The sequence below is a fragment of the Lissotriton vulgaris genome, chromosome 10, assembly GCF_964263255.1.
Source record: "Lissotriton vulgaris chromosome 10, aLisVul1.2, whole genome shotgun sequence".
NCBI classification, from domain to species: domain Eukaryota; kingdom Metazoa; phylum Chordata; class Amphibia; order Caudata; family Salamandridae; genus Lissotriton; species Lissotriton vulgaris.
Genome location: NC_141698.1, coordinates 126,317,663 through 126,331,324, shown reverse-complemented (window position 1 = coordinate 126,331,324; position 13,662 = coordinate 126,317,663). Strand labels below are relative to the sequence as shown.

Genomic DNA, 13,662 nt, shown 5'->3' with positions numbered 1-13,662 from the left:
GCTACCTTCTGCAGATGCTCAAATCTGTATTTATGTAATGTCCATGTCTAGATGGCACTACATTCTGCAGATGCCCAAAGAACATAGGCTCGTTTAGCATGTCACTGCCGTCTGCAGATGCCCAGAGTCGTATTTATAATTTGGCCATACCTGTGTGCCACCTGTAGATCCACAAAGACATGCTGACGTTGTCTTCTGCAAACCCCCTAGGCTTCATTTATATATTTGTCATATCTGTGTGCAGCTGCCATCTCCACATCCACAAAGACATGTTAGCTGTGTCTACATGCCACTGCCTTCCCAAACCCCCAACATTGTATTCAAATGTAGGACATATCTGCATGGCAATGCCAGCTACACATCACCAACGGTGTATTCCTGCCAATTACTGTCTTCTGCTGATTCCAAGGATCTGTTAAATACCTTGGCCATGTCCGCACGCCCCTGCCTGATCCAGATGCCCAAGGACATATTTTTTTGTTTCCAAATTCAACCTGTTAGGTTCAGTATATCAACCAACCTGAAATTCCCTTTCATAAAGAGTGGATCCGCTTACACATCTGTCATAGAGAAAATGTTATATAAATTTACTTTCTTTCCGACCGACTCCACTTTATGAAGCTATGAATGCAGTGCCTTGAGGAGACGAGAGTTGCAGCATGTTACTCATTCATACATTTAGCTGCTCGTCTTTTTCAGAAATATGAATGCAGTGCCGATAATGTTGAGGGCATGAGTACTGCCATGCTGTCTGCAGGGGGACGTTTCTGAACATATTGTGCTGATCTGTCAAAGTTGTGAGTGGTGTAGCAGTTGATGATGAATGGCCAAAATGTTGAATTTCATCACATATTAAATTGCCACAAAGAGGCAAAGTTCACAGTTGTAAGTGTGCACATTGTATTACAGTTAGGGGGACCCTGAATTTGTTTAGGCCCAGGACGGTAGTGAATTGACAACTGCGACAGGGACATCTAGTGTATTTTGGGGGCTCTGGACCAAACATATTTTTGGGTCCCCTGATCAGATTTGAATTTATTATCCCATTTCAGCTCTCTCATGCACTCTTTGGCCAGGTCAGTGACAGTGCATAGGAACACTTGTCCAACTTCTAAAGTTGTTACATCTAATATTCAGGGATACCGACATGTGTTTTTAATATTGTAACACAGCAGCAGCTCACCAATACTATTGCAAACAATTTCTGTGACACCCCCTCCCCCAATTCCTCTAATGTGAGGTCCTGTTTTGATCTAAGGAAACCTTTTATGGATGTTGCAAGAAACATAAATGCAACATTTCTCTGCAAAATGTTTGTAATAGACAGGCACATTCCTCACATAAAAAATATAAAGGAAGCAGTATTTAAACAATCTGTTTAAGAATGTTTAAGGTCATCAGGGCGAGACTCTGCAGAACAGAGCTGGCTGTATCAGGGGCCCCCATCAAACGTATGGGGTCCCGGGCCAGAGGGCACTTTGACCATGCCTTAAAACTTCTCTGTACTGCGAAGCAAGCTTGCATCAGGTACCTAATATATTCACAGCACTTCTTGGCGACATGCTTGTGCATCCGAAACGCACAAATAGAAAACCTTTAGTTCTGGTTCCCCTGCCCTTTGTACTGCTAAATAAGGCACTACCAAAGGAAGGAAGCAAGAACTTGATGGTCAGGGCTTTGGTTCAAAAGCCTGAGTCCTTGTATGGCAAATATGTCTGTAAGGCAGGACATTGTCAAACTGCACTTAAAGAAGACGAAGAACCTCATCAACTCTTTAGTGACAGTCCATGGGCTTTTCAAACTTTGAGGTGCCCATTTGGAGCAGCTTGGCGGCTTTAAACTGCTTTAAAGTGTGTCTTGGGCCTGCTGATGCATGTTCAGCGATGCCCTGTCTAATGATGGTGCATCACAGGTAGCAGCCTGCCTGGGCCCTTCCTGTCTTCCACACGCATTGTCTCTACTGTACATCACGAACAAGGAGGTCTCTTTGCTCTACTAAGTGGTCATGTGAGTGAGTGCACACAAGCGGGAACTCATGTACCAGCTTCTTCCACGTGTTCGTATGGAAGTACTATGTTTGCGTCCTGTTCGTAGTAGCACCTTTGTTTTGTATTGTGTATTGGCATTTGGAGTGAAATAGACTATAAGCATTGCTCTGTTAGTGTGTGTATATAATGGAGTGCAGAACGTGTCTACATTTTGAGCTCAGGATATGTCACTCTGCCTTTATAGGTCAATTTACTTTTAACGTGTCATTACACGTTAGGTACGTTGTCTTGTTATCTAGCAGAGATTCTGCCAAAATTACCCTTCTGTTCGCCAGCCCTCTCCCCCTGAGCCCCTAACTTCCTGTTGTGCTTGGATTTGCATGTCCTACCTCGACCTTGGTTCCTGTATTTTAGGTGTTAACACGTTATGACAAAGTATTTATGAATATGGAAGCAGTACTACAGGCGCACTTTTACGTACTCTTATGAATCAACCCCAAAACATCAAAGTGTCTGTTAGTAAAAGTGCTAAGAGGGTGCAGTTCTTTCTAGTTGTATTAATTGTATCTTAATCTTCCTATTTGAGATGTTTTGGGGCAAATTCCCAACACGCTCCGCGTTGAGAAGGCGGCAAGGCTGTCAGGGTTTTGCCCCGGAGCTGAAACTTTGCACTACAGTAGAGTACACGCCCACAAGAGAGACTCACGGTTGGAGTTACCCTCACTGTGAGGAAGTGGAGAGCTGGTACGAGAGACCTTGGCTCCCACATGGCATTGTACAGAGCAACACCAGTGTCTATGATTGGTGATTGAGGACCCTACTGCCCTGACGAAATTGCCTTAAAGCAGTGTTGGCAAGGAAACATGTTGGCCCAGTACAAAGTGGTCTGCATACAAGCAGCCGGTTTTAAATTTGAATAAGTGCACAAGTGAATAATAAAGTTGGTAATTGTGCTACTTATTTCAAATTTATTTTGACAGGGTCTTATTTTTGTGGTAGTTGTGATACACACATCACATTGGTATTTTTTGCACTCATTTTTGGGACACATTTTCATTTAAGGCAAGATGATGAGATAAGGGGGCATAGCTGGTGAGTACCAATCAGCAAGCCCTATTGGTGGTGTGCGTGTGAGGTTCCATCTTGTCCTTTCACAATTTTTGCTTATGGTTCACACATAGATTGATGTAACCTTTTTGAATATATTATCTAATGTACATCCCTATATTTATAGGGGGTAGGTGGGTAAAGTGACTGTCACATGTAAAAGCTTTTTAAAGAAAATGTAGGCAGTAAAGTGGGAGGACACTACCTCTGGTGAAAGTGAGGAGTGTTTATGGGAAAAGGAGTGATGGAACCCTCCCTTCCACTTATATAATTATACTCAAGACGAGGAGCCTTTGATGAACAGATCTTTGTATTTATATTGCTAATTCCCAAAGCCTTGTAAGAGTAGTGAAGACGGTGCAGCTAGAGTCCTGGTTTCCGCACTCTACAAATGCCCTGGTGAAAAGACCATGTTGCACTCAGTAGGGCCTGCCCCTGCTTGCAATCTGATCCCTCCAGCAGCACATTCTTGCAGTTATATGGACGTCAGAGGACCTGTTGTGTGCTCTTGTGGATCAGTCTTTGGATGGTGGGATCAATGGAGAGGTCTGTGACCTTCCTAGGTAGGGAGCCAATGTAATGGCTAGAACTAGAACTGCACAAAAACTTCTATATATGTCCCTCCTTCACCCCTCTTCAAGAACTCCTGAAGAAGGGCTGTGTTTTTGCCTCAGATCACAAGTCAGCATGCACCCTCATCTTCAGAGTGCTGCTAGCCTACTCAAGCTCACTTTGCAGTCCACATCTCGAGAGTTGTAGAAAGTGATATTAAAGCTGTGCGGTGTGCAGATGTGAATGCCCTTTTAAATTTCCAGAAATCTATGTACAACGGTGTCTTTATAATGAGTGTCAGAGAAAAATGGGATTTCTTTGAATGCCCTTTTCGTCAGAGTTATAAAGCTTAGCGGCGGCGCCAGTGGCGGCGCGTCCATTCACCTCTAATGCGCATGCTTTGCCATGGCGATCTCCCTGCACAGTACTAATGTTTCTGCCTTGCTTCCTCCCAACAGCCCAGAGCAGCTTCAAGACGGCGAGCAGCAGCTCGACATTAACAACGTATGAATTAACACGTAAGTCTGCTTGTGTCTTCCTAAGGGTGCTTTGGCTGCCCGCTACTGCATCTCTGATTGGCCTGGTACCAAAGTATCATTCTCAGAATAGCGTCTGGCATAAAAATAATGTTCTAAATATCGTCAATGGAGTTAATACCGGAAATCTACGCCCAATGGGAATTTTAGGCCATGTCTTTATGTCAGGCAATATTAATGTGTATGACATCCAACCCTCGGCTCATGACCGCGCTGTCCTTCCCGCTGGGTGTCAGCTTAGAGGAAGGATTCCAGTTTGTGAGTGCACATTTGCACAATATATACAGAGTGGGTTGATTTGGTCTAAGAAAATTGCAATCCTTCTGAGAATTTATAATAGAATCTATGTTCACTCGTAGGTTCAGGTTTTACTTCCCTTGCATAAACAGAAGGTTTTACGAAAAAGGGGGGCGACCAAATCCAAATTCAAGTAAAAAAATGTAGGAAATTGAATGTTGAGCTTCTTATCGAGAGGTGGGTGCCTGCAATACTTCATTGTGAGAAACTCCATTCGTGCCTTCTCCAGCAGTACCATTCCCTGCTTACCCTAACTCCAGAAATAAAAGGGGACACCCTCTTTAAAAATAATCACAAGATTGTTGCTTCTCACTTTTAGTGTTTTCGTTTCTATCGAATATTGTTTATCATCTATATTTATTTTCGACATGGGTTTGGAAGGACATAACCTAAATAGCTATTAACTTGAATAGCTAGTCCTCCATTTGTGAACTTCCTTCAACTACTGAAGAAAGAATTGACAGAGGACGTGCAGACTTAAGATTCATCACAGCAGGAAAGTAAACGGTTACGTTTTCTTTTGCTTTTGACCATCACCCCTCTCGCTATAATGAAAAAGCATCAGATAGAAGCCAGCAGCAGAGGTACACTAGAAGAGAGGTATGATAGATACGCAGTGGCATGCTCTGAGAAAGGTGTTGAGCATGTACATGGATGGACTTGAAAACCACACAGGTACATTTGAGGAAGACTCTCTCGCATAGAGAGCTGGCCTCAAAGTCAGTGGTAGTAGACGTGGGTGGATTGTTGACGTGAGGTGAAGACCATGTGCTGCTACGGTCAGAGCTTTCTCAAATAGAAGGCAGGTGTGTTGGAACACTAGAAGCAACTTTTACAGTATTCTCATTTGCTCTCAACAACTTACCTACGATGGATCCAGATGCGTGAAATGTGTGGTGTGGGTCATATGCTGCAGACCTTGAGAAGTAGACGGGTGTCAATTAGGATCCAAGAAATAAAGGAAACCTTGTTTATCCATCGATCAAATATCAATTTTCGACTCAGAAGAAGAAATTGAGTAGATCCGGCCTGAAGGATGTTAGAGGGGGTTGGCTCACAGTGGCTTGCATTGCATAGAGTTCGGTTTTGATAGAGATGAGTGTTAAAGGACCATGTGTCATGTAATGAGTTTAAATGTGACGTGAGAATCCTTGCACAGATGAAGTGATGTAGAGTTAGATTAGGAACACTCACAATACTGAGCCTTATGGATAAGAACGTTGGAGGAGTGGGGTTAGAGGTCAGTGCTACCCAGAGTTTACAGGAATGTGTCAAATGAAGAACAATGTTTGGAGAGGTTTATGATTGTGGCTTGGTATCTCTGGAGTGCTGTGGTGAGGAAATGTGCAGTGGTGAGGAGGCAGTTTTGGTGCAGTTCTGCCTTCAGTGCCTGTGGCAAGGTTCTTAGTGGGTAGGTAGTATCTGAATTTGTTGAAGATAATTGACTTGAGGATTGTGTTTACTATTAACATAAACACTGTTACTACTTTATGCAGTTCCTCTACAGTTTTCTGTATTGGTAAAACTATTGTTGTTACTGGATTAAAGCTGCACTCAGGTGCTATCTCATGTGCTGCCACTAATACGGGCACCATTTGTAGAGTTCCTACTATTAGTACCACTGTGAATACTGCCACTACTGTGTATCCAACCTCTACTACTACCGCCTTTAGAACTATTATAAAGACACCACCATATGCAATACAAGTTATTTCTACTGGTCAGAATGTTACTACTATTAATACTAGTGACATTATAACAAGTCCTGCGGCCACGGCTACTACTATTCAAAATGTGTCCAGTGCTAATTCACAAATGTTTGTACTATTATTTGAACCATAACACTATTACTGGTGGTCCAAATCAAATTCCTACGGGTATAGGTCATACTGTAAAGGCTGTTGTAAGCAGTACTTCCATTACTACTATAAGAAGTGCCACAATAAAAGTGGTAGTGAAATCTGCAGCTGGTAACTAGTTCTAAACGAAGATGTAATATTGATGTGAGTAGTGGTTTTCGACCAGTACGTCTGCTACCGTAATTGCCACAATCACTACCAGTCTTACTACTTTTATGACTAATAGTTGTGGCAATATCATCAGTAGAAACTCTTGCGTCTACCACTACTACTGCTAGTTACAGGCATATTATTAGCTCTAATACAAGTGGAACCATTAATAGTTGTTTGCGTACAAGTTATATTACTAGCATTTGACAAATACTAAAACATATTACTAGTAGAAGCAGTATTATTGGTGGTATTTATAGCAGTAGTAGAATCAGTAATAGAAATTCTGGTTATAAAAGTAGTGGTACTTATTCTTGTAATTTTAGCATTATTATAAGTTACTATAGTAGTATCAGGAGTAGCAATTCTTGTAGAACTAGGAGTAGAAACTGTAGGCTTGTCAGCAATATCAACAGTAGGTGTCGTAGTACCAACATTAGATATAATACTGAAAGGTATTACTTTGAATATTGCTGTCACTAGTAGTAGCCCTGGCGGTATCAGAAGTGGAAATGCCAGTAGCAGTGTAATTATGATTCCATTGCCATCAATAGTAGTACCTGTAAGTATACTGGCATTAAAATTGCCTTTAGTTTGAGGCAAAAAAATAATTTCTTATGTCGAAGTATGGAAGGTGTGTGGAGTTAAGTCGGCCTGTGAGGAAGGCTGAAAAGAAGAATTGGTTGCATGATGGGAATTTACAAGGGAAGTCCCATATTTTAAGATAACACACTTCTTACAAAAAGTAGATTCCCTCTACCTAACACCCACATAAAAAAAAAAATATATATATATTCTTAGCTTCACCAAACATTTGTGTGTTTGTGAAGTGGGGGTGGGGGTTGTTGGCCAAGAGTATGTCCATGGAGAGGAACTCACTAACACCAGCTTCACAAGTCTGTGAGAGGATGATGGGATGACGGTCATCTACGTGGCGGGGTAGTAATTCCAGCTGTCAAAACTTGCTGGTGGAAAACAAAAGAAAATGTTGTTCTCTACCTTGCATCTTTTCTTCAGCAGTGGCCTATATTTCCTCCTCTCTGGTCAGGATTTTCATTATCTTTATTTTGTATTAATAACTTCATGTTTAGTTATGTTTTTTAGAGCGAGCTTCTATTTTTAAGTAAAGATGAAATGATGACGTTGGGTGTTTGCTACTTTTTAACACATTGGGACCTACCCCGATTGCCTGGAGCTAGACTGTTGGATTCCTACTGGTTGCTAGGTATAAATGCTCCCATTGTACCTTGTTTCTCCAGTACACAGTACATGGAATATCTGAAGAGCAAAGTCCATCACTGCAGTTTAAAAACAGTTGTGAATGAGAAGAGGCCTTTAATTAATCAAAGTTCTGCCCCTTTCCAGATCTGAAGAAATACAAGAGATATGAAGTAGTGATGACGACCTACAACATCATCGGGGAGAGCCCGGCCAGCACGCCAGTAGAAGTCTTTGTTGGAGAAGCTGGTAGGTTGAGAGTGACTGAGTACAAATTAGCAAGCCATTATAAGGACCAAAAGTGCTTTTCCTCTTCCCGTCACCTTGGTACATTTGTATATAATAGTTTGATGCGGCTTTCATTAAATTCATATGCATTAGGCTTCAGTGCATATGGCAGTTCTGCCTTTCTCTTATGGTAGCTTCTTAAGGATGTTACAGGTACACCTCAAGGGTTTTCATTGTAAACCACGAGTAGCCTGGTAGTATTTCTTCTATCTCAGGCCCACTAGGGACACTCTCCTGCCACCTGGTTGGTTTATTGCCCTCCGAGCTGTGCGAGCGCAGGCGTTTGATCAGAATAGACTGCAATGCTCTGAGCGATGCAGAAACTGATATTAACTCAAGTCCTAATGGAATTACTAGCAGAGGACTCATTTTGCTCGGATGAAAGAAAGGTCTCCTGTAAATCACCAACCCACTTGGGATGTTGTCAGGCAGAGGAAGTGGTCACTAATTTGTAAGATGGAGGCGTGACCAGGATTAGTGACACATTTGAGGGAAGAAAAGCAGTGCAATTAAAACATTTTTAAAAGATCGTCCTTATTTTTGAATAAGTACAAGGGATGTCCGGATTATTTCCATTGTTTCCGGTGGAAAATGGTTCTTTCTACCTATTAAGATCAAAAGTAGCGGTCTGAGTCTGAAGTCTGTATTTCATTGGTTTCCAGATCACAATTTAGCTCCAGTGCATCAGCCTCAGTCGGTGCATCCTTTTAACTTTTCATTTCCCTGCCTGTGGCTGCCTTCCCCAGTGGGCGGAGACGCGCACCGCTCTGATGGAAACTGCAAACCGCGCTGAGTGATCCTCCGCTCCAAGCTGGTGATAAATTTACCAGCGTGAAGGGGAAGCAGAGAGTGATGGCTGTCACCGTAGGTGATGATGACAATGATGACCTTCACGTCCTGGAGGAGCTCAGTTACCTTTTTTTTTTTTTTTTTTTTTTTTTAGTTCTTTTGAAAAAAATTTACTAATCAGGAGCAGTGACAGCTGCCACTGGGAAGGTAAAAAAAGTTACAAAGAGAGGACGTCAAGGGATGGATTCAAAGGCTCCGCCCCTATTCTGATTCTGTGTTTACCTTTATGTTCAGGCTTTTCTCAAAAGTGTTTTTTGTGGACACTTTTCTTAGACAAAGGTTTGAATTGATTGTTTAGGAGAAATTACATTGGGGGCATTTCTATGCTATTACTATGTCACGGAAATGTCGTAATTAAATGTATATATCAGCAGGTGCTCCCGGTTCTCATTTGAATATTAAGACAAGAATGTATTTGAGCCTTTTTCTTCTTTGCCATCTCAACCTTGCTTCGGCCTAACTTGTCCCTGGCCAGCAATTCTGTGCTTTCTGGTGCAGATCGTGCTCCCCGGCTGGGGACATGGCGGCTCTGCATTCTTTATGGGAAGTGAGAGGGGTTGCTAGAAATGATCAATTTTTATTAAATTTTCAATGGCCTTAAGAGCTCGAAAGTGCAATGGGTTCGTAAAATAGAGTGGAATAGGTTGAGAAATTAGTTTTTTATACCCCGGACCCTATTAATATTCTAGAGATCATTGACCGCAGTCATGGCAACAGGACATTCTGAAAATACGACGGCAAACGTGTGTGTGGTCTTTGGTTTATGAAAAGATTGTGACATGCTATCCCGGTCTATAAATTAATTACACATAGTTGATAATGAATTCTAATATATATTTCATGCTTCTTTGTCACTAGTGCACAAAAGATCTTGGCCTAGATGTATCAAGCCTTTTGCGATTCGCGAAGGCCGAAATTCGCCGAATTTTGGCCTTTGCGAATCGTAAACAGTATTTTTGCATGTTTTGATATGCATTAAAAAATCGCAAAATAAAGAATCGCAAAAATTTGCGATTCCTTATTTTGCTATAGCATTTAAGGAATCGCAATTTTGCGATTCCTTAAATGCTATGTATGAAACTTTTAAATTTTGCGATTTTGGGTTAAGAAATCGCAAATTACCACCAACTTGAAGTTGGTGGTAATTTGCGAAATCTTAAAATAATCCCAAATGTTGCATTTTTAAAGGAGGCATATGACGCACATACATGCCCATAGGGCATGTATGTGCGCCATATGCACACAAATTCTGATTTCAGGGGTACAGCAGGGTGTCCCTGAGACACCCCTGCACCCTTGAACTCATTCTCATTTTGTGATTAGCAAATTGCGAATCGCAAAATGAGATGTATTTCACAATAATTCCAATGGGCCTCCTGGCCCATAGGAATGAATGGGAAATTATTCCTTATTTGCGAATTTGCAACTTGCGAATTCGCAAATAAATCATATTAAGGAATCGCAAAAAAATAGCGATTTTAAACATACATCCCATTTTGCGATTTCTAAATAGCGATTCGCTAAAAATCGCTATTAAGAAATCACAAATAGGAACGATGATACATCTAGGCCCTTGTTTTCAAACCGTATATTTTACAGGCATGATGTCATAAAAGTGAAGTATTTATATAATTTGCGTAAACAAACGACACCTTCCAGTGTATCTAATTAATTTAACCAATAAAATAGCGAAACGTTAATTCATCAGTTTGATTTTCTTCTCATCAGGTAATTATTGACTTGCACGGTAAGTGCGGTACTCAATGGCGCAGTAAACTCATCCCAATAGATCTCTCGGCTTCATCGTTGCCCTTTGTGTGTCCATTGCTCTGTCCATGGCCGGAAAACATGAACTTTCTAATAGGAATCCGATCTAGCAACCATAAAGGCTGAAGATTGTGGAGACCTAATGTAAAATCCCCTTCCTCAGACAAAATGTGCAGGCTAAGAGGCCTGCTTCCCACTAACATTACAAGTAATCGAGTGCCTTCATAACTATTTTTATTTGGAAATAACAGTATCTATGTGATACCATGTAAATATAAAAAAGAAAACAACAAATATAAAAAAAAAACATTATGGCTAGCATGTGTGTAATGGGCCAGAAAAGCCCACTTGGGGTTCAGAAGGCATTAATAAACTAGCCGTCCTTCAGTCTCATGGGTTATGTCAGCAGAACCAAAGAGGAGATGTTATTTGAATCCAATCCACATTTCCCATTATGAATCCTCCCTCCCCCTTAGCTCTCTGTCTAATCTGAATCCCATAGAAATGTCCATTTTTCCTGATTGGCCTATTCATGTTGGGCATAGGGAAGTAATGGCATCAAACACCCACACAGAAGCAACCACATCAACACAAATCAAACTTATCAGCGGTATTACAATAATACAAGACAATAACTATTGTCATGAAGTTAGTGGTTTGGTCCAATAGAAATAATCTTTGTTTGGTTTAAATCTGCCCAGTATATTTTTAATTTTTTTACTGCAGAATGTCACAACAACATATTGACAGTGGGATAGAAGAACCGAAAATGTGAGCATGAACTCGAATCAAATTAGCTGTAACTCACCATGGCCATTGCAATCCCCTAAATCGTCCCTTCCACCACAGTTATTGTCCCGCATGCAAGCATGTCCCCGGGTGTCCTCTCGCTGTGAGGCAGAGTGTGCAGCGGTTGATGCAGGGGGTAGGTAGGCCTGGCTTGAGGAGGCACTGGGAAGACATCTTGCAAGGGCTGTGTTGTGTGTTTGGAGCCTCTCCTCAGGCTTTGGCATGCCTGTTCGGTGTCTAAGGAGCCTCACTAGGGGTGGGTTCCATATAGTGGATAGCGTGGCTACTTTCTTAGCCCCAGTACTGCTGTGGACAATAGCATTCCACAATGATCACCAAATTTAGGGGAAGTGACCACGCGGGATGCAGTGCGCTGTATATTAAATAAGAAGTTAAATGAGCAGGAAGCAGCAACCTGCAAGCTGTAGTATCCTCTTACAAAAATTAAAATAAAAAGAGGAAAAGCTAAGAAGTTACAGGGGAACTCTTAAAAGGAGAAACATGAATACTAAAGGACTGACAATCCAGCCCAGCACTGAAACACACTTATTTTGAGGTGGATGTGCACACGTGATCACAAAATGGTGCCATTGCCATGGTTAAAAAGCCAATGACTGATGTGGACTGAACTATTACCCCTTGTATTATGCTGTCATGAATGAAAAGCAGAGTGTAAATGACAGCCAGACTGAAAAATGGCAACAGAGGGCTGACGCAAAGGCCCTTTCATATCTATGGGTGTATGTATTATTTAATGGTTCTTTTTATATAAAGATCCCAGCAGTCAGATTAGCCTGTCGAGTCTTTCAAAGAGATTTTATCAAGACTTATTACAGGGCGAATCTTCTACTCCTAAGATTTGTCAAAGGGGTCAAGCAACAACAAAAGCCTTCCCTACATAAATAATATGCGAGATTTAATGTAACAAAATACCTGACTGCAGGCTTTAGCACAGTGCAAAAACAATTCACCCTTAAAAGCCTATTGGCTTTAACATGTGTTAAATAAATAAGGCCTACTGCTTTTGCCGTTATGTTTCAGAGTAAATAGCTCAGACCTATGGCATCGGAAATAGTTTTTCTAGTGAACGTTTGACATCTGAATTTCCCTACTGCCTTTTTTATAAACATTAGGTCTATAGACATTATCAATGGCTTGTCACCACATCAATCTCAGACCTAATGTTTTGGGCACAAGCTTTCCTACAAGGCAACCATCAGGTATACAGTAATACAATTATAAATATGTACAAAATTAAAGTTGCCAAAACAATAGTTAAAATCTTCTATTTTCATGGTTTGTTTGGGTGGGTCACCAACACCAAATTCCTTGCCTACTACGTTAATCTGCGAGAATTTACGTAACAAAATACTTGCCAACAGCAGCCTCGACGACAACGCCAGACTCCACATTGCAGCTTCACATCTCCTCAGAACCAGCGCATTGCCCCGACTGTGTGACTTATCATCTACGCCGGAATTCGCATTGCAAGCCTTCGTCAATTGGGGTGTTCGACGACTGCACAGGACCTTCCATCTTAGACTCGCCGAATCTCGGAACCAACGCATTGCTTTGACTGAATGAAACATCTTTGACTCTGATCCTCACCACACTGCACAACTCGGATTTAAGATACTTTGTTCAGTGGGTCTAACAGGGTCCCTGTAGCCAGATCGCGCTCCATCGCGGTCGTGCTGAATGTGTGACTTTGTCTCGTTCTTGCACGACCAGATAACCACAGATGGCTCTTTTGCTTCTTGATTCTATTTTCACTGAAATCTCTAAAACGGAATATCTCTGGTTCTACTAACTGGATTTTTGTCGTTTTGATCTTGTTTTATTTATTAAATGTAACTCTATTTTTCTAATCTGGTGTGCAACCTTTTTTGTGTGATGTTTTCACTGTTTTAATGTTTGAAGTGTTGCACATTGCCTCTAAGTCACGCCTGATAGCTATGTGCCAAGCTACCAGGGAGTTCAGCACAGGTTAATTTGAGGTTTGCTTGTGCCGTACCCTGACTAGGATTGTGGTTGCTGCTTGACCAGGGCTCACACCCCCATCAACCAGTCACCCAATTTGAGCAATTGCCTATAGCAGAATACCTATCTACAGCCTGTAACAGTGTGGTGATAATTCAGTGTTAGAGGGTTATGGGCTTTAACAAATGCTTTTCACTATAAATAATCCAGCCGAACTGCCTTTGTTATACATTTCAAATCAAACAGACCAGTCTTGTAGCATCTAGCATACTTTTCCCAGTG

General features: G+C 41.5%; 1 protein-coding gene across 1 annotated transcript in view; it reads left to right on the top strand.

Moving 5' to 3' along the window:
* The window catches only part of SDK1 (sidekick cell adhesion molecule 1), a 1,937,536-nt gene that overhangs the window by 1,789,531 nt on the left and 134,343 nt on the right, over positions 1-13,662 (top strand). The window contains exons 34-35 of the mRNA XM_086940699.1: positions 4,106-4,165; positions 7,855-7,956. Of these exons, the coding sequence (XP_086796825.1) occupies positions 4,106-4,165; positions 7,855-7,956 (162 nt within the window). The remainder of the gene's footprint in view (positions 1-4,105; positions 4,166-7,854; positions 7,957-13,662) is intronic.